This window comes from Pituophis catenifer, unplaced genomic scaffold, assembly GCF_029215685.1.
Source record: "Pituophis catenifer annectens isolate HBS135680 unplaced genomic scaffold, rPitCat1.0.hap2 SCAF_1, whole genome shotgun sequence".
In the NCBI taxonomy this organism is placed as follows: domain Eukaryota; kingdom Metazoa; phylum Chordata; class Lepidosauria; order Squamata; family Colubridae; genus Pituophis; species Pituophis catenifer.
This window is the reverse complement of record NW_027256881.1, coordinates 196,585,510-196,606,214: the sequence shown is the minus strand read 5'-3', so window position 1 is coordinate 196,606,214 and position 20,705 is coordinate 196,585,510. Positions and strand designations below refer to the sequence as shown.

Below are 20,705 nucleotides of genomic sequence, written 5' to 3'. Positions count from 1 at the left end.
ATATGATGTACCAGCAGAGTTAAAGAATTTCTGAGTTTTCTAGACTTAACACAGATTCCCAAGAACGGAATGAGAAATGAGGATGTTCAATGAACATGGAGTCTTGATTCATTGTTGTGGTGGGGTGGGGGAAGTACCTAACAAACAGAAAGAGGAATAGTATGAAGAAGAGAAATACGAGCAAAGAACACCTTCATTCTTTACTATTTTACTATATGACTCCATTACACATTTTATACTATAATCATACCTCTGGTCTAAATGCAATGTTGATCAGTGAAAACTTTGTACTGATATTGTAGACAAACAGTGCCATCTACAGACTATTGCAGGTATAAATAATATTCAATGAATCCATAGTGAAAATAATAATTTGCACATAATTGTACAGAAACTATTTAGAAAGGAATAGTAGAAATAGATGAAACTTTTTTTGCAATGATTTTTTTTTTTTAGCTGACCCGAGAAAAGAAAGCAAAGAAGATCAATGGATGGGTGTAACTGTGCGAAGTCAAGGGCCCGGTGGAAAAATTGTGGTAAGTTTTCAGAATGTTCTCTGAGCCTCAACATTGTTGGTTTTTTTGACACTGACAAATCTTTAGGATTATTTTTTTGGGGGGGGGGTTTGGACATTGACAAGTCTTTAGAATTATTTTGATTTTATAGGTGCAGGTACTCCTCACTTAACAACCCTAATTGGCACTGACAATTGGCGCAGCAAAACAGTTGTTGAGCAAAACATCACATAATCATGCTGACTTACAATAACAGCAGTTCCAGGTGTGGCTGTTAAGTGAGACATCATGTGATTGTGACTTTGGACCTGCCAGCACGATTCATGTGATTGGGACTTGGGACCTCCACTGACTTTGATTGTCGGAAGTTAAGGTTGTAGTTGTGCTTTTAATTTTCTTTTTAATTTTTAGGGCTGTATGTATCTTTTCTTTTTGAATTGTGGAATGAAGTGAAGTGACAGTATATGCATGCATGTACGGAGACAGGGACAGGTTCCTGAGCAATCACACAAGCTTGGAGAAAAGATGTGCCTGCTTGAGTGATTTGGAAAGTGGCGCGTTTTGTGTGGCCTCCTGAGTATTGTGCAGCCTCTCTTTCAAAGGATTTGCAAAGCTGTGATTGTTTGAGTTGGGAACCAGTCTTGAGTGCTCTCTTATATCTTATTTATGGACCTTACACACAAGGCACATGGATATATAGACGACTAAAATAAACAAAACGAAATAAACTATTCCAAAGGTGCAGTTAACAAAGCAGTGTACGTAAGATAAGAAGTTCACTGTTACATTTTATAGCGAAAGCTATAAAATGCATTTAAGATACTGTTCAGTCTGGTTAAAGCAAAGACACGCTTATTTACAAGACCTTTCTGTGCAGAGTTAATTGTTTGGAAAATCAGCCCTGTTCATTTGTAGAGGAGACAGATCTGTTGACTGATCGAATTTGCTTTTGATGCTTTACAGACCTGTGCACATCGCTATGAGAAAAGGTATTATGTCAACACGGAACAGGAAACCCGAGACATCATCGGGAGGTGCTACGTGCTGAGTCAGGATCTTTCCATTTCCGTCAATGAGTATATGGATGGCGGGGAATGGAGTTTCTGTGACGGCCGATTGAGAGGCCATGAGAAATTTGGCTCCTGCCAGCAAGGTGTTGCAGCCACATTTACCAGAGATAATCATTACATTGTATTTGGTGCACCAGGGACCTATAACTGGAAAGGTATAACCTCTTTATCTTCCTATCATTCCCATTGTCCATTTCCAGATTATATATATACTGTCTCCTACGGAATAATAACCATTGCTGAAAACCATGATGTACTACTCTTTTATGCTACTCACCTAAAAATTGAAGAAGAGCTTCTGGTATATTACAGATAGTCCTTGACTTACCACAGTTCATTTAATGACGTAACTGTGTCAAAGTTACGACACAAGATCAAAATTCAGATGCTTGACAACTGGTTCATATTTATGACGGTTGCTGTGTCTTGTGTAATGTGATCCCCTTTTGTGACCTTCTGATAAGCAGAGTCAATGGGATAGCCAGATTCACTTAACAACCGGGTTACTAACTTAACAACCGCAGTGATTCACTTAACAATTGTGGCAAGAAACTGGGGCAAAACTCAACACATGTCTCACTTAACAGCAGAAATGTTGCACTCAATTGTGGTAGTAAGTTGAGGACTACCTGTACTCTTAAACAGAGAGATTGAAGTAAGGAAGACGATGACAAGGTGCTTCAGAACAGACAGTAGTAAAATTTAGCTTAAAGATATTTTTTTGGGGATCATGTGGGTACCATCTGTGCCCAAGAAAAGATGCAGCTCCACAAGTGAGGCACCAACGGGTGAACCAAGGGTGTCCTTCTCTCCCGCAAAGCATCTTTTTGCAGTCGCCTCGTGACAAGACGGCCAGCAAACCAATTTAATTAATTAATAAATAAAAATATACAGGATTGATGTTGAAGCCCTGCAGAGGTTTATGCAAAGAGAATATCTACATATGTCTGTATATGCACACATAACACACACATTCAACATGCAGATCAGGAGGCATTTACATAAATCGCCTGGATTATTGCTGTTTTTTTTTTTCCCGTATCAACTGAAACTCCATTAACCTCATTGAGAAGAAAATTGGTTTGAAAGCCAAAGTAATCAGGAGAGAGAGAGAAACCTGCTGAATTTCATTTGGTGATTAAGCCGGAGAGCCCATGGCTTTGTCCCATCTTAGTTATGCAGAGAAGCTGTAAAATACAACTCGCTCCCACCTTTCCTCCCCACCATTTTCCTTTTTCTCTGTCCAAGCAGTATATGTTTTTCTTGTGTTCTTTGTTATACCGACAGCTGTGGAATTTTCCTCTGCTTTGCCTTTTTCTTCTTGTGATAAATCCTTGCAGTGTACACCTGTGCCTGACATATAAACCCTGTACAATCTTTGTGCCTTGGCGCAAGATGGTTTCAAGTGAAAGCTTACCTTTCCACATACTGGGTTTTTGTCAAGAAAATTGGACTTTTTCTGAGATAAGGTATCAGATTTGCTGTATTTAAATTACAAGTAGTTGCTGCCACCATGTTTAGTTTTAAGGCTTTTTACCTGGTCAGGGAAAAATCCTGTTTCTTTTCTGAGAGAATATTGTTCAGTCTATTCAGTAGTGTAGAAATGTTTCTAAACACGTTTTCTAAAAACGTGAATGGAAGTAGTTATGTTTAAAGGTAAAGGTTCCCCTCGCACATATGTGCTAGTCGTTCCCGACTCTAGGGGGCGGTGCTCATCTCCGTTTCAAAGCCCAAGAGCCAGCGCTGTCTGAAGACGTCTCTGTGGTCATGTGGCCGGCATGACTAAACACCAAAGGCGCACGGAACGCTGTTATCTTCCCATCAAAGGTGGTCCCTATTTTTCTACTTGCATTTTTTACGCTTTCAAACTGCTAGGTTGGCAAAAGCTGGGACAAGTAATGGGAGCTCACCCTGTTACGCGGCACTAGGGATTCAAACTGCTGAACTGCCGACCTTTCAATCGACAAGCTCAGCATCTTAGCCACTGAGTCACTGCGTCCCAGTTATGCTTAGTGGAGAGTTTTATTTGACAGAACATTTGAATGATGGATATTTTACCAATGCTTGCATCATTTCTTGCTGACTTCCCCATGGCAATCACATGATGGGGGGGGGCTTAGCAATTGGTCGTAAATGTAAGCTGATTGCTAAGTATCCAAAATGCAGTCAGGTGACTGCCAGGAGGAAGAGTAATATTGTTCACCGGCCAGAAGTGCTATGGGAAGTGCTTCATGGGCCATAAACACTCTTTCTGAGGCTTAACTTTGAATGGCCATTAACAGCTCGTTGAAAGCGGAGGACTGCCTGTAACCAGAATTCAGCAGAAACTGGCCCAACTTCATTCCCTGCCTTCTTAGTTATAGGAGGAGAACATAGGGAACCATGAAAAGCTGATTTAGACTGAATGAAAGTATTGGTTCATCTCTGTTTCTACTGTTTGCTCTGACTTCCCAAATTCTACACAGTTTCAGCAGGTCTTGCTGTTCTGCTTCTTCATTTGCTGTCACCTGTGATCTGATCCTGTTCGCTAGACATGCTATCACCTTCTCTTTGCAAAGCATTTTTTAATGACATGGAGCTACACCTCCTCTCTGTGGCTTGAGGAACATTCCTATAAATCCCACAGATAGATTTGCTTTGGCATCGGCACTTGGGCTGTTGAGAATGCAAAGCTCTTAAAAGAGTTTTGCCATGCCATGCCAATCAAAACTCTCCACTCTCCCTCAGAGAATTAGAAAAAAACATGCAACATCTGTATTAGGCATGGCAGGAAAGGTTTATGATTCCTGAGAAGTCTAGACACAAGATTAAGTGCTGCTTGTATTTGGAATATCTTTACACTTTGAACTTTGCGCTTTTAAATTCAAAAAGGCTGACTTGAGGCAAAAAGAGGTTAAGATCATGTGATTTTTATGTTTTAACTTATCAATGCCTAAATTAATTTCCATTCTGGAATTGCCTCAGCTTTTTCAGTTCTCGATTATCATTCCAGCATTGATACACCTCAGGCACAGTTGACATTATTGTACAGCTTTATTATGTTGTACACCAGCTCTTGAAGTGCCTGTTGATTTTAATGTTTATGTCACAGCTCTTACCTCCCATAATTTGGTTCCTAAGATGATTTCTTTACAGCGAATTCATAAAAGGAACATATTTCTATTCCTTCTATTCCACTTGCAGCCACCTAAACAATGTAAGATGGGATAGCAAATAGATGATAGTAGTCATGGGAGGGGAAACGTTCAAAACCAATAGGGCAGAGTATTGTTTTGTAGTAGAGCATCTGATTTGTATCGCTAAGCCACCAATCTAATTCCTGCATCTCCACATAGCAATGGAAAACTTTGTCTAGAGGAACAATTTGACAGCACAGAAGCCAATTCCTTTTGTACTAAAACTGTTACTCAGCTGATGGCCCATGCTTCTTCTATGTCTTTCAGGAGGCCTCCCTCTCAGCGGGGCTTTGGAAGTGACTCAGGCCACAAGGAAGCTTTGCTTTTGTCAGTTTGCTTCATGTATGTTAGGCTCCAAGGTGCCCTTTTCTCCTTTTAAATTTAAGGGGAAAGAAATGACTTTCTGATTGTCCCAAGTACTCAGTATTCTAGTTATGAAACTGATTCCTTCTACCTCCCCTCTCCAAAAGCTTAAAGTAACTCATGCTCATTTCCAATCTGCATTTTAATTTTCTAATTCTCTGGGCATCTCTGTACCTTTCTCATCTTTCTCTACTCTCAAAAAGCTCTAATTTCCCTTCCTCTTCTCTTACTCTTTCTGTTCTTTCCTATCTCTTTAGCAAACTTGATTTTGCCAAAATAATCCAGGCTCTGCAACCCATCCCATTCTCTCAAGCGGAGTGCATTTTGAGGTGTGTACATGCCACATGTCTACTACCAATACAATATGCAGATTTTTGGGGGGTTGTTTTTTTTTTTGTTCATATCACCCCGATCCTATTTTTCAGAATCTTTCTTTGTGCCATTCATTATGTCATTGTATTCAAACCAAGGATAGAAGTGGGCTCAATTGTGGTCACATCCATTCATAGGTGTTTCTTTGCTCCTTCCATTTTACAACTATTTTATTTAATGTTCCCCATCCTTTAACAATCATCCCATCTTTTGTTTTTGTTCTGTTTTGCCATTTCATTCTTCTAGGCGTGGTGCGTGCAGAGCAAAAGAATCACACCCTTGATGAAATGGGCATCTTTGATGATGGGCCTTATGAAGTTGGGGGTGAAAGCCTGCGAAAGGAGTCCCTGGTTCCGGTTCCTGCTAACAGTTATTTAGGTAGGATTAAGCTCTTCAGAGAACTGAAAGGGAAAATGGCCGTCCGAATGGCCAAGCTCAAATGCTCCCAGAAGGTAACAAAGTGACGGAAACCTTGAATTTTGATCAAAGCTTTAGCCATTCATGCTGCCATTTTTAGGCCTCGTCCGAAGTACAGATAGCATCCTGGCTGTAGAATCCTTAAGAGCCACTAAGATGAAGAAAGATATAAGAAAGATATAAGAGGTGCAATTGTCAACTTGGGCATTCTTATGCTGTGATTTAACAACCCTCTCTCTCTTGCGAGACTATGGTTTGAAGATCAGTAGCTCTATTTCAAACAAAAAGCCTCAGGGGGTTCTATAAATTGCTGGTTGCTGAACAGGATGTAAATGTATCTGTAGCAAAAGCACTGAAGCAACATTCCAGAACCATCAGCTTAACCCCTGGGGCTTCCTTGAAACGTTTAACAACTGTCTTGATAGAATTCTGCATTGTATGGGAATTAATAACCTGCTTATAAATGCTGAGAAGGTGGGAGGCATTGAACATGGGTTCAGCGGAATGACCATATGGATGCCACTTTTTAAAGCAAAATAGTTTTTATTAAGGTAAAGAGTAAAAAATAACCACAGCTTTGTATAGCTTTGGTGGCTATACTACACTGGATCCTGATACCGTAAGTAAAACATAGGACTTGTTGTGACTGTCTGTGAGGAAAGATCTTTATTTATGATGCTTCATTCTTTTCGCTGGAGACGCCTGGGATTGAGTTGAATCTTTTGTAAGTGTGTTATTGCGTGTGTCATTGGTTCCTCTATTGCTGGTACAGGGGACATCTACAGTAAATCTGTTTTCACAGCCAGAATGGAACATGAAGGTGAAAGCTGGGGAAAAAACAGCATAAAATAGTTTTCCACAAATGGGATAAAAAAAAAAAATAAGTATGGCAATTTCATTTAGTAGTGTTTGCTAATGAAAAAACAAACAAATATCACTTTATTTACATTCCAGAAAGTGTTATCTGTGGACTTGGCTTTCTAACATGGACATATATTGGAATTACAATTCATAAACCTCCCTGCTACCATGACCATTGGAATTCTGGGAATTGTAGTTCCACGGCATGTAGAGAATGCCAAGTTGGAGAAACCTGTTATTGGCTATCCTGTTTCTTGGTTAATGTTCTATACCGGGATTGGCAAACTGTGACCATGGACCAAATCCAGCCTGCTGCTTGTTTTTTTTATGGCCTACATGCAAAGAATGGACAAGCAGGCAGGTAGTTGATTGCCAGGCATGAGTCTCAACTGAGCTCCTGGAGAGAGGTGTTAGGCTGAGGGCCGGGGGCAGATTGTCTGGGTGGTGGCAGCCTATTGGCAGCCTCTTGCTGGGAGGCCTCTACCGTTTATTGCAAGGATGTCAAACTCGCAGCCCACAAGCCAGATGTAGTACACACAGGCCACGCCCATGCCCAGTTTAGCAAAGGGAAAAAAGTCGCGATACGTCATGTGATGACTGTGACAACGTGGGTTTGATACCCCTGATCTATTGGCTATCATATCATGTTCCTTGGCCTGTAAACCTGCCAGTCATTCCCACAGGGTCAGAGGAGGAGCAGGATCCTGCCTGTTACTGAAATAGTTTGCCAACCCCTGCTGTATACTATCACTGTGTGTTTCTTATTTATTTCTTTTTATTTTATTAAATTTCTATACTGCCCTTCTCCCGAAGGACTCAGGGCGGTGAACAGCCAGAAGATAAAACACAGAGATACAAAATTTAAAATAGATTAAAACGAATTAAATAATTTGGCTGAATTTTAAAATACCCCATAATTAAACAGATTAAAATTTGTATTTAAATCTTTACTGTCCTTTATTTGTAGTAGCAAGCGCTTCAGCTGGACTGCATGGAACTATCTATTTTTTTCCTGCTCTCTGCTTAACTTTTTCTCCTTCTCTTCCTTTTCTTTCTCTACTCATCATTGCAGGTCTTCTTTTTGTGACAAGCGTGTCTTATGCCAACCCTGATCAGTTTGTGTACAAAACACTGCCGCCCAGTGTCAGAGTAGACAAACCTGCTGATCTGATGATGAATAGCTACTTAGGTTTGTGACTTCCAAAGCACCAACCCATCTGCTTTCATTCATGACACTTCAGAGATCATTGTTTGACTTCCATTTCAAGTCAAAGCATGTCTGAGGAAAAGCGCAGATGAGATGAGAGACTTACAGGAGATGGTGGTTTGAGTAAACAAAATCTGGGAGCTATAAAATGCTTGCTTAGTCAGAGAGAGGATAATGGAATCAGATGACCTATTAGACATATGGACCATGGTCATCCTTTGGGTGACTCCCTTACCAAACAAACAAAGAAAATAATTGGGTAAATATAGCAGCACCAAAGAAATGGTATTGGAATATTTAGTCAGTAAAATATATCCTCATCACCATCTTTTCTAAATCTCTTACCTCACAATACAATTCTTAAATTAAGAATTGGAAAGGGAGCAGTGAAGCAATCCATGTTTCCTTTTCTATTTAATATGAGAAAACCTTTTTTTAAAAAAAGCCAGGAATTAAATATATATATAATTTGTGGTACATATTCACTTTAATGTGTATATATACCCTTTAGAACTGAATTTGATGCAGATGAAATGGGGTAGAACTACATGTTATACATAATGGGGATGCATCATTAAACCCAACATCTCTGGGTCAACATCCCTGCCCCATTCCCCATAAAATGTGCTATTATCTTATCTTTTAAATCATATTTTATGATAGTACATATCCCCAACACCTCTTCCATATCTTTGATAATTATATGCCATGAATGGTTACATGGAAATGTTATCAAACTAAATAGATAAGAATAATAAATTTTAGTGGAAAAGGGAAGTTAATTCAGTAGGGGAATCAATGGTTTGCAGTAGCATTGTCTTGCATCCTACTGCCTTTTAATTTTTCATTGCCTATATCAGAAGTGGGGAACTATGGACCTTTTATGATTTGTTGACTTCATCTCCCAGAATTCCTGAGCTAGCCATGCTGTCTCAGGAATTCTGGGAGTTGAAGTCCACAAGTCATAAAGAGACCATAGTTCCTCAATTCTGGACTATTTGATGCCTCTTGTACTTGCTTAAAAACCAGTTTAAAGTTCTTAAGCAAATTATTCATTTAGTGTCCTACAGGCATGACAGGAAGTTTCAGCTCTCCAGAGATTGCCACCTTATTCACAATTCTTCAAACATTGACTTACTTGGTAGAAGACTCACAGAGCTGAACATACCTTGTTTGCAATGATGGGCTGGCTGGCCCATTCATTTTTCCAGCACTTTCCCACCAGCTTGCCCATTTACCCTCAATCCTGTCAACATTTTGTAACTGCAGCCTCTCATCTTACTAGCATCTTCCTGCTATTATTACTGATCTTTCTGATGAGCCAACTCCCCCCCTCCAATCTTAAAACAGAATTGTAATACCGGTTTCTATGAATAGGACCAAATCAGCTCTTTGGTTCTAATTAAAGTCTTTCTCTTCCTATTTAACTGACCTTTAAGGTTTGGGTTTTACTTTTGAAAGAGAGGCAATAGGTTTTATTCCTTCTTTTTAAAAAAATTGCCATAGAGAATCAAGTGTTGTTTACACTTAATTATGCTTAACAATCTGTTTCTTCAGATTTGGGTAATGGGTCTTTTGGTACCCTGAATACAATACATGAATTCATAGATGGCATTATTTCTAATTTCATTTAATTTCTAAATGTATAAATAACAGGTGCTGGGGTATTGCATCATCATTTTCATAACCATGGTGTAGACTTAAACATGTCCTTGGTCAGATTCACTTTTGAACTTCCTCTGCCAGCAGGGAAGGTGTTTCTTCTATGGTTTCATCTATGGAGGTCCTCAGTAAACCAAGAGACTAACTAGGATTGGCAAAAGGCCACTTGGGAGCAATTACATGATATATGAACCTTGATTGTTTTCCTGTTCCAGGTGTTAATCTGGCTCTCAGTAGAATTGCATTTCAAATTATTGGGAAGGTTCCCAAGTATTTGAAAATAGTCCTGGCCCATTTCTGTCCACCCCTTGCCTAGACTGCCTGGGTCTTGAGACAACCAAAACTGCCACTTGGACTGCTATTAAAACAGTTCTTGGCCTACCCATACCCAACATCCCACTTCTGTAAACACCACCCAACTCTCACCATTATTGTGGGCCAGAGATTAAAGATGATATTTGCCCACAATATTTAAAGTTCTGACAGGAAAGAGAGAATTAAACAAAAGGAAAGGTAAACAGAGTGATGCATCTGATTTACAACTGCCCTTCCTTCCAGTTGATTGAAGGAATGGTAAAATATCAATACTGTAAATGGCTAAGGACAATCACTGTGTATAACATGTAGTCCAGGTGCCTGTAGTAATTACACCACTGCTGCTACCAAAACTGGGAGTACATTTGGCTGGGGCTATGTGAGTCCTATAAAAACTAATGTAGAGTATTTGGCAAATTAATCCTAAATTGACATTGCTGGCAAAGCATGCCCTTTTTTTGAGATGTAGGAGTATGAACCATTTTCCATGATAGTGTGAACATTCATTGAACATCATAGGGGTACTGTAGGTAAGGGGCACACTCATTTTGAAGTGCATGCAGGGATTTTTTGTTGTTGTTAATGTTCACTCATCACTGAAATGGATTGCACGCATAATTAGTTAATATATTGAAGTTGGGTTTGTATGTATACGCACTATGTATGCACCTATATATCTGTCTTTCTGTTTGTGTATCAGAGAGTAGGAAATTGCAGTCTATTGCATCTCCATCTTCTTCATCCTCTTCCTTGTTTGCATTTTGGTTTTGCGATGTGTATGTAAAAGCAAAAAAATGGGTTTTATATATGAAAATGGGTGTGTACATAAAAATAAATGAATGGATGTATGAGGTGTGTACTGATGGACTGAGGGATGGATACATAAAAGTTGTACGTGGGATGTGGTATTAGTATCTCTGGGTGTGAGAGGGAGGGAGAGGTGAAAAATTGTATTTTTTTGTTTTGATCAAAGGGGGGTCTGGAGACAGTGGGAATTATAGTCCAATGCATACAGATGTTTGGGAAGATTAAAAGGCCCTTTTCAGTCCCAACTTTCTAAGATTCAACAGTCTTACCCTGTTGCTCCTTCTCTTGGGGGGAAAAAAAAACAAGGGGAGAAAGAAAAAGATACTGAGAGAAAAATATTTGTAGCCAAGAGTTGAAATGAGGAGTCCTTTATGCTCTCTGGTTGTTCTCTTGTAGATGTTTTATTACCAAACTAGGTAACATCATCAGTGCTAGTAGGGATTGAGGTTTGCTCTCCTTTGAGCATCAAAGGCATACCTATGCACACTTTCCTAACCCTCCTTTAACATAACAATAGTTGCCAGGCATTACAGATCCCAGTGTGAGGTGTTTACCTGAATATTTGTGTTCTGTTTTAGGGTTTTCTTTGGACTCTGGGAAAGGGATAATCTCTCAGGAGGAGATCACTTTTGTTTCCGGTGCTCCAAGAGCCAACCATAGTGGGGCTGTGGTCCTTCTGAAAAAAGACAGTGATATCCAGCGGGCCTTGTCCTCTGTGCACATATTTGAAGGCGAGGGGCTGGCCTCTTCCTTTGGCTATGATGTGGCCGTTGTGGACCTCAACCACGATGGGTGAGATTCCTCTCCTTCACACCTCCCAGTTGCTTTTCTGTGGTGCGTGATCCGATTTTTTTGGCAAAGTCCGAGCGGAATTGGGCTCTTTCCCAGCAGAAGTAGCAGAGGGCAATCACAGCATGTGCAACACCCACTGCATCCCTTTCAGAAAAGCCACCAGCCAGATCTTTTATACTTTAAACAAAAAATCCTGTACTCCAAATACACGCAGCACAGCAGGTATCAAGTTCAGGATGATGATGATAAAAAGATGATGATGGAGAACTCAGATTCTGGAATTTAAACTATATTTTAGCCATGAATTTTGACTGAATCATGCTTAGCTTTGTAGAGTGATGTACATATTTCCTCAGAAGCAAGTCTGGATCCGAAACAGGAATCTCATAAATGCCATGAGATGACTACCTATTGGAAGCGTTAGAAACAGCATTGCAGGACCTTTGTGATGAACAACCACTAAAAGACTATTATGAAGCAATTTAAGAGGGCTTCCCCAACCTTGTGACCTCCTGATGTGTCCAACTGCATTCCTATCCAGCAGTAGCCCTTCATTGTTGAAACCTTTAAAGTTGCAGTTAAGAAATTTTTCTTCACAGATGACCATATGGTGGTTAGCACTTAGTTATTTTGGCTGATTACAAAGGGGGGGGGGGAAGCAGGATTAAAACTGGTTAGTATTTGGAAATTATCAGAAGGTTATAGGTAGAAGAGAAAATTAAAAAAATGATCTATTTAAAAGCAAGGATAAACCTTCCTTTTGTAAGTATTTTAAGAAAATTCTAAGTATTTTCTAGTATTCTTTTCTAAGAAAGGCCTCTATATGTCCATGAAGGAGCTAGAAATCCAGCTTGATTCAAGCAAATCGCTCCCATTTTCGCACCATGCATTGAACAGGAGTGGTTTAACTGATCTAATCTCTTCAAAGTTGCTGGGGAGTACGGTATTTTGGGGGGCGAGAACTTAAAACCAATTTTTGCTCTATTTTTTTTTTCAGTTGGCAAGATATTGTGGTTGGAGCCCCACAGTATTTTGAGAGAGATGGAGAAATTGGTGGTGCCGCCTATGTTTATATTAATCAGGAAGGCAAATGGGACAGAGTAAACCCAATTCGCCTCAATGGATCTAAAGACTCCATGTTTGGGATTGCAGTTGAAAACATCGGTGATGTTAATAAAGATGGCTTTTCAGGTAAGCAGGGAAGAATCTTGTATGGATTTGGATTTGCATGGATTTTTTGTTAACAATTCAGCAGTTGGCCCAAATTATCCAGAAACCTGAATCCAACATAATGCTTAATCCATACTTCTTCGGAGCCGATAAAATTTTTCTTTATTCATTTATTTTTCTGTGCTTTATTTATCATTTTTATATCCCATGTTTTGTTTTACAATTCATCAACAAAGCTGACATCATAGAGCTACGAATACCATGAAATACTGAGCAGCGTTTTGTCTAAAAATTCAAACATTTTGAAACTTGCAGTTATCCTTAGGAAATTTGCACCTTGCAAAACATGTTCTTTGTGGCTTAATTTATAATTTGATATTTGAAGTTTTAGAGATCTATTATTTTACAGTTCTCTCTCATTTGCTAAGATTTGCGTGCTTGTTTTGTTATGCCTTATGTAAACAACTCATGTTTAGAAATAAGGAAGATCACTTGAGTATTCTTTCCGCTTTTCCTCTTTTTAAAATGCAGATATTGCTGTGGGGGCTCCTTATGATGGAGAGTTTGGCAAGGTGTATCTCTATCATGGCTCCAGGAATGGAATAAACACAAAACCAGCACAGGTATTAGCTTGCAACATTTGCTTCTGTGTGCAGTGGAATTTCATTTCGTCTACTCACTTGCTCCTGCCCAGTCATTGAAGTCATCAGCTTCCATCATTTACTGGCTTTTTTACACTGTATTTATTTTATCTAGTATTATACTATCCCCTGTGCCCTTCCTATAGTTTTTCAAACTTGATTCTTTCTCAATATGTTGGATTCAAACACTCATCGTTTTAGCCAGAGAAAGATTGCCTGGACTAGCATCTTCAGAACTTCCCTTCCTGCTTCCTTTCTTCCAGAAGTGCTGGCCCACTTCTTTTCTGCCTTTTAATCATTCCTGTTTTCAGCTCTGTGCAGATTGTGACATATTTAATGAATGTGTAAGGAGGACGTTGTATCGTAATCAGTTTGCCATGCACGCATTACCTTTCCACACTCTTCTTTAATAGTCTGAAAAGAACTTTCTTTGTAGAATTCCTGTGGGAGTTGGAATCCTTTGTTAGTCTCAAACATGTCTTGAGGAATCTAGGTCTCTGTTCATGCTACCATGACATGGACTCACAAGAAGGCACAGTTAATGGGTAGAAAAAGAATTTTGCCTCTCTCCAACAACAACAAAACTGCTATTTCTCCTTAGCAGGAAGGGAAGGAGGGCAGTAGCGAACTTGGGAGAACAATGCTGGATTGGGAAAAAGTCATTGCATTGATATAAGGAAGGCAATGCACTGTGTCGCATCTTTCAGATACATATTATGGACAGTAAGTTTATTGATGGTGCACCACTACTTCCAACCACCACACCTCCAAAGAGAATGTTCAGGAACCAAAATGTTGGGGACTGGAGAACCATACGTATTCCCCTTCCTATTCTCCTTTTTAGTGCTCCAGTTTTTCCTGTCCATATCTGAATTTGAAGGATAGAAAGGGGCAGGAAATACAGAAACATGCAGTATATTGATATCGTTCCATTGACTTAAGGATATTATCAATAGCAATAGCACTTAGACTTATATACTGTTTCACAAATGCTTTACAAGCCTCCCTAAGCGGTTTAGAGTGTCAGCATATTGCCCCCAACAATCTGGGTCCTCATTTTACCAACCTTGGAAGGATGGAAGGCTGAGTCAATTTATAGCTGGTGAGAATCAAACTGCTGACAGTCAGCAGAAGGATGCAGTACTGCATTCTAACCACTGTGCCACTCCGGCTCTTATATATAGTTTTTTGGTTTATATTAGATATAGTTTTAGTTTTTTTCAAGAGCTGTCTTACTTGCAAAAGCAACATGTGCTTTTTAAATTTAGGGTGTTTAAATGAGCTTATTGACTACCAGCATTTAAGCTTGTCTCCTTCCTTCCTGCAAGCTTTGTGAATATTTTCTTCTTCGGTCAGGTTTTTTGATTCTTCCTTTCTGTTTCAAATCATAATTTTTCTTCATATACGAAATGAAGAAATGACCTCAGATAAATACAATATAATTTCTCTTAATTGCCATTGATTCTTCCATTATTCATAAATATTATGCATTCAAGAAATCTGGGAAAAATTGACTATCTGTTCTGAGCAGTCAACAATAAATTCTTAACTCTGTAGGTCAATAATTCTAATAAGAGCTTACAATTTGAAAAGAGTGATGAAGAGATGCATGACTAGTTCCCTTATGCATGTAGACATTAGTTGTGGATAGCAACTGGGACGAATTAGAAGCTAATGGCAAATCAAACAAGGTTAAAAAAACACAGCAAAAGTGTTCTTCACAGTTCAGAAGTGTTTTGTCATTTGAGCAAAGCTCAGTTTGACCAGAATATTCTTTTTATATTGTTTCCTGTTTAGGAAAATGCAGTGGTCTACACAGGAAAGGGCCTGAGGCTTGAAATAAATTGCCACTTGCAGTTCAGTGATTCATCTATCTTGCAGCTTTCCTTCTGTCTAGCGTGCTTCTGATTTTTTTCATCTATTTAATACTGTAGGTGATAGAACTGCCAGTCACTTTCTCTCAACCATAGAAAACTCGGAGACTGAAAAACATTCCAGAAGAAGGCAATGGCAAACAACTTATACAGTGGATCTGTTTGGGAAATTGCCAAGAGTCAAGATTGACTTAAAGGGACACCCCAAGACTTGTCCATAAATGGGGTCAAGGGTGGGAGCTAAATGAAGAAACCAGTGTTGTATTGTTGTTCTGCAAATTATGTCCCTTCTCCACTGGCATTACGATGTCATTCCATGTACAAAAGGGCGGAGCTTCCAGCGCAATGCTGCTTTGGTCATGTTGATGAAAGCATCTGATCTTGTCCCAGAGGTGCTTTTTCAAGAGGCAACTGGACTTTCTTTTTCTTCGAAGACATTTTGCTTCTCATCCAAGAAGCTTCTTCAGTATTTTTCTAAGCTTCTTGGATGAGAAGCGAAACATCTTCAAAAAACCCCAAGAAAGTCCAGTTGCCTCTTGAAAAAGCACCTTTGGGACAACCATGACCTGATTGACTGAGAATCTCCATAGACATCTGATCTTGTGAATATCTCAGCATAGGTTCCCACACGTTGAACGTTAAAAGGGTAATTTAACACTGTGCTGCATTTGTATGCATTTGTTTTGCATTTCTAGATTCTTGATGGCGCGACAAATAATGTCATATTCTTTGGATACTCTATCACTGGAAATATGGATCTTGATGGAAACTCTTACCCTGACATTGCTGTTGGATCTCTTTCAGATACTGTTTCAGTTTATAGGTATGTGCTCTTTTTACTATGGTTTAACTGTCCCCATAAATAAAAGAGGTTCTTAAAGTAAGTTTATTCAGCTAGTTATCAAATGTGTAAGACAGATAGATTCCATAACAACTCTGAAGTCTACTGAGGGGTGTGAAGAATATTTTGAATTCAAACTATCTTGGCTCTGATGTGTTGGTTTTTATGCAAATCAGTTGCTTGTAGTGCAGAGTAGATTGTTCCTATCATTTTAGATCAGTATTTCACAACCTTGGCGAGTTTGAGATAGGTGGACTTCAACTTCCAGTATTCCCCAGCCAGCAAAGAGGAATTCTGAGAGTTGAAGTCCACCCATCTTAAAGTTGCCAAGGCTGAGAAACACTGTTTTAGATTATTTCCAGTGTGAAACTGTGCTAACCTTTGAAACATCCCTACTACTATTCGCGTAGGTCCAGTTTCATGCTTATGAGATCTTCGTTTTTTATACCATTAACAAATAAGTCCAAGATAGCGGGTGCAAAATAGTGATTGGAATGAAACCATTTACTTATTTTTACTTACTTATTAGATTTTTAAATCCTGCCTTCATTACTTTTATAAATAGCTTAAAGCAGTGAACATACATAATACAGATAATCCTCGACTTGCAACAGTTCGTTTAGTGATCATTTAAAGTTACAACAGCACTGAAAAAAGTGACTGATGACTATTTTTCACTGTTATGACCTTTGCAGCATCCCCATGTTTGCATGATCAAAATTCAGATGCTTGGCAACTGGTTCATATTTATGATAGTCGCTGTCTCCCAAGGTCATGTGATCCCCTTTTGTGACCTTCTGAGAAGCAAAAGTCAGCGGGGAAGCCAGATTCACTTAACCTGTATTCCTTTCTCCTCCTATTTTCCCACAAATACCACCTTATAAAATGGTTTACCCATGGATAGGTATGACTTTAATATACTATTATACAAAATAAAGCAGGGTAGCTTTCATTCTCTTTGTGTGATATCCTAATCTTAAGACTGAAGCTTCAAGTTATTCTTACTACTTACTATTTATTAGTGTAATGCTGTTCTTCTTTCCTATTACTAATATTAATGACCTTTTCTCTCCTTGCTTCACATCTCTCAAGATCAAGGCCTGTAATAAGCATTAAAAAATCCATTAAGATCTCTCCAGACAAAATTGATCTGAATATGAGGAATTGTGAAGTATCCAGTAACCTTTGGTGAGCCATTGAACCGTTTGTTTTTGTTTCCATTTTTAGAAAAAAAAGATTTACATGTAAGTGGTTTATGTGGAACTTTAGTCATATCTTGGTGTAATGTATCATCATAGGGGTACTCAATTAGCCCGTTAATATTTTTAAGATGGTTCTTTCAAAGATTAGTAGTACAGAATAAATACATCACCCCTTCATTAAGGATGGTCCTAACTCTGTTGTAGAACATGTGCTTTGTAAGCAAAGGTCCCAGATTCACCCTCTAGCACAGGGGTGGCAAACTCACATTGTCACATTGTTGTTACATGACGTATCACGACTTTCTCCCCTTGGCTAAAACGGGGATGGGCGTGGCTAGTACATGACATATCCGGGCCACGAGTTTGACACCCCTGCTCTAGCATCTCTAGAAAGATCTGAAAAAAATCCAGTCTTAGCCCAGAAGGAGAGAGCAAGGCAAACAAAGGACTGTGTTCTATTTCCTTACTCTTCTCAGTGGTGATTTGTGTTGTGCAGCAGAATCAGGAAGTTTCAATGCTTAGTTGGAACTCTGTGCTCAGGTCCAGATCTAGACACATATCTAACACTTTCTCTCCCTGATGGAGCCTGCAACTCCATGCTAACTTTATTTCAGTTTCCTGAGACTAGCAAGGATAAAGTCGCAATGTGGAATGTAATTAGCTTCTAAAGAACTCAGGCCTTGTGCAAAACTGTGCTGTTAGGACAACTGACAATACTGAACCTTAGCTATCTAAAATGAGTCTGAGCGCCCAACATAAGAGGAAGGACTCGCAAAAAGAGGTCCTTCCTTTTTGAGTTTCCAGTAACTCAATGTCAGCCATATAAAACTCGCTTTTTAAAATCACTTTTATCCTCTTGAACTTTTGCAGCCTGAACATTAGATCATGTTTTGAATATACAGCCAGCGAAAGTAACTTCAATCAAAAAATAAGTAAGTTTTTATAATAATAGTTGTCTATCATTATTGTCCCAGATGAGAGTACTTTGTTGATCTTTGGCCTCTTAAGTCTGAAAGATCTGAAGTTTAGAACGGTTGTCTTCAAAATGGATTGAATGCCCATTTCAAGAAAAATATGTTCCATTTTATTTATTTATTTATTTTTAACCCCGCCCCACCCTGTGCCAAAAATGTGCTACAACGGTTAAGGCTGAAGAGTACTGGCACTCTTTTTGCTTTTCTGTTTGTTTCCTTCCAAAACAAAACTCACATCACGTCACTACCATAATTCTTGAGATTATCAACCATCATGTGGCTGTATTAGCTCATTGTGCCAATGAATTCAAATATAGCAATTGGAATAAGGCACAAGACTATATCATTTTGCTCCTAGAAGCACGAAGCCGAAAACACCAGCCTGAAGATGACGAATGAGACTTGGTCAAAACGTCGCCAAGACCCTTCCAATTTTACGCGGGAGAAAACCCGAATAACCAAAGACCTACATATATATACAGTTGCAAGAAAAAGTATGTGAACCCCTTGGGATTACGTGGAGTTTTGCATGTATTGGTCATAAAATGTGCTCTAAACTTCATCTAAGTCACAACAATAGAAAAACACAGTCTGCTTAAAATAATACTACACAAACATTAGATGTTGCCATGGTTTAATTGAACATAACATGTAAACATTCACAGTGCAGGGAGGAAAAAGTATGTGAACCTTTGGACTTAATAACTGGTTGACCCTCCTTTGGCAGCAATAACCTCAACCAAACGTTTCCTGTAGTTGCAGATCAGACCTGCACAACGATCTGGAGTAATTTTGGACCACTCCTCTTCACAAAACTGTTTCAGTGTAGCAATATTCTTGTGATGTCTGGTGTGAATCGCTCTCTTAAGGTCATGCCACAGTATTTCAATCAGGTTGAGGTCAGGACTCTGACCGGGCCACTCCAGAAGGCGTATTCTGTGCTGTTGAAGCCATTTTTTTGTTGAATTACTTGTATGCTTTGGGTCATTGTCCTGTTGCATCACTCATCCTCTGCGGAGCTTCAGTTGGCGGACAGATGGTCGTATGTTTTCCTGCAAAATGTCTTGATAAACTCTGGAATTCATTTTCCCATCAATGACAACAATCTGTCCAGGCCCTGAGGCAGCAAAGCAGCCCCAAACCATGATGTTCCCTCCGCCATGTTTTACAGTGGGGATGAGGTTATGATATTGGTGTGCTGTGCCTTTTTTTTCTCCACACATAGTGTTGTGTGTTCTTCCCAAACAACTCAATTTTGGTTTCATCTGTCCACAGTATATTTTGCCAGTAGTGCTGTGGAACATCCAGGTGCTCTTTTGCAAACTTCAAACGTGCTGCAATATTTTTTTGGGACAGCAATGGCTTCCTCCGTGGTGTCCTCCCATGTACTCCATTCTTGTTTAATGTTTTCCTTATTGTAGATGTGTCAACAAAAATGTTAGCATGTGCCAGAGATTTCTGTAGGTCTTTAGCTGACACTCTAGGATTCTTCTTTACCTCATGAAGCATTCTGCGCTGTGCTCTTGCAATCATTTTTACAGGACGACCACGCCTAGGGAGAGTAGCAACAGTGCTAAACTTTCTCCATTTGTAGACAGTCTGTCTTACCGTGGACACATGAACATCAAGGCTTTTGGAGATACTTTTGTAACCCTTTCCAGCTTCATGCAAGTCAACAATTCTTGATCGTAGGTCTTCTGAGAGCTCTTTTCTGCGAGGCATGGTTCACATCAGACAGTGCTTCTTGAAACCAGTAAACCCAAAACAGGTGTGTGTTTTTAAAGGGCAGGACAGCTGTCAGCAACACATCCAATATCATCGCACTGATTGAAGTCAAGATTGGCTCACTCCTGGCTCCAATTAGCTCTTGGAGAAGTCATTAGGCTAGGGGCTCACATACTTTTTCCTCCCTGCACTGTGAATGTTTACATGTTATGTTCAATTAAACCATGGCAACATCTAATGTTTGTGTAGTATTATTTTAAGCAGACTGTGTTTTTCTATTGTTGTGACTTAGATGAAGTTCAGAGCACATTTTATGACCAATTCATGCAAAACTCCACGTAATCCCAAGGGGTTCACAGACTTTTTCTTGTGTGTGTATACACACACACATATATATGTAACATATAATATACCCTGTTCCCCCCAAAATAAGACATCCCCTAATAATAAGCCCAATTGGGCTTTTGAGTGCATGGCAATAAAGCCAAGCGCTTTTTTCAGGGTTCAAAAAAATATAAGACAGGGTCTTATTTTTGGGGAAACACAGTATATATATAACATACATATATATAGATAGATATAACATTATATATATATATATAATGTTGTTATAGTTATATATATAGTTAGAGAGATAGATAAATTTTAGTTATAGTTATAGTTTTATATATATACAGATATCTAGGGAGATAGAGAGGTAGAGATAGATAGAGAGATTTTA

The 20,705-nt window shown here is 39.1% G+C and overlaps 1 protein-coding gene across 2 annotated transcripts in view; it reads left to right on the top strand.

The window, feature by feature from the left end:
- Positions 1-457: 457 nt before the first annotated feature.
- ITGA6 (integrin subunit alpha 6) overlaps positions 458-20,705 on the top strand; it is a 37,070-nt gene continuing 16,822 nt past the window's right edge. For both annotated transcript variants that reach the window (XM_070956901.1, XM_070956902.1), the window contains exons 1-9: positions 458-536; positions 1,479-1,740; positions 5,743-5,874; positions 11,344-11,557; positions 12,555-12,748; positions 13,259-13,350; positions 15,938-16,065; positions 17,176-17,271; positions 18,156-18,217. In XM_070956901.1, coding sequence (XP_070813002.1) covers positions 492-536; positions 1,479-1,740; positions 5,743-5,874; positions 11,344-11,557; positions 12,555-12,748; positions 13,259-13,350; positions 15,938-16,065; positions 17,176-17,271; positions 18,156-18,217 — 1,225 coding nt within the window. In that variant the 5' untranslated portion in view covers positions 458-491. The remainder of the gene's footprint in view (positions 537-1,478; positions 1,741-5,742; positions 5,875-11,343; positions 11,558-12,554; positions 12,749-13,258; positions 13,351-15,937; positions 16,066-17,175; positions 17,272-18,155; positions 18,218-20,705) is intronic.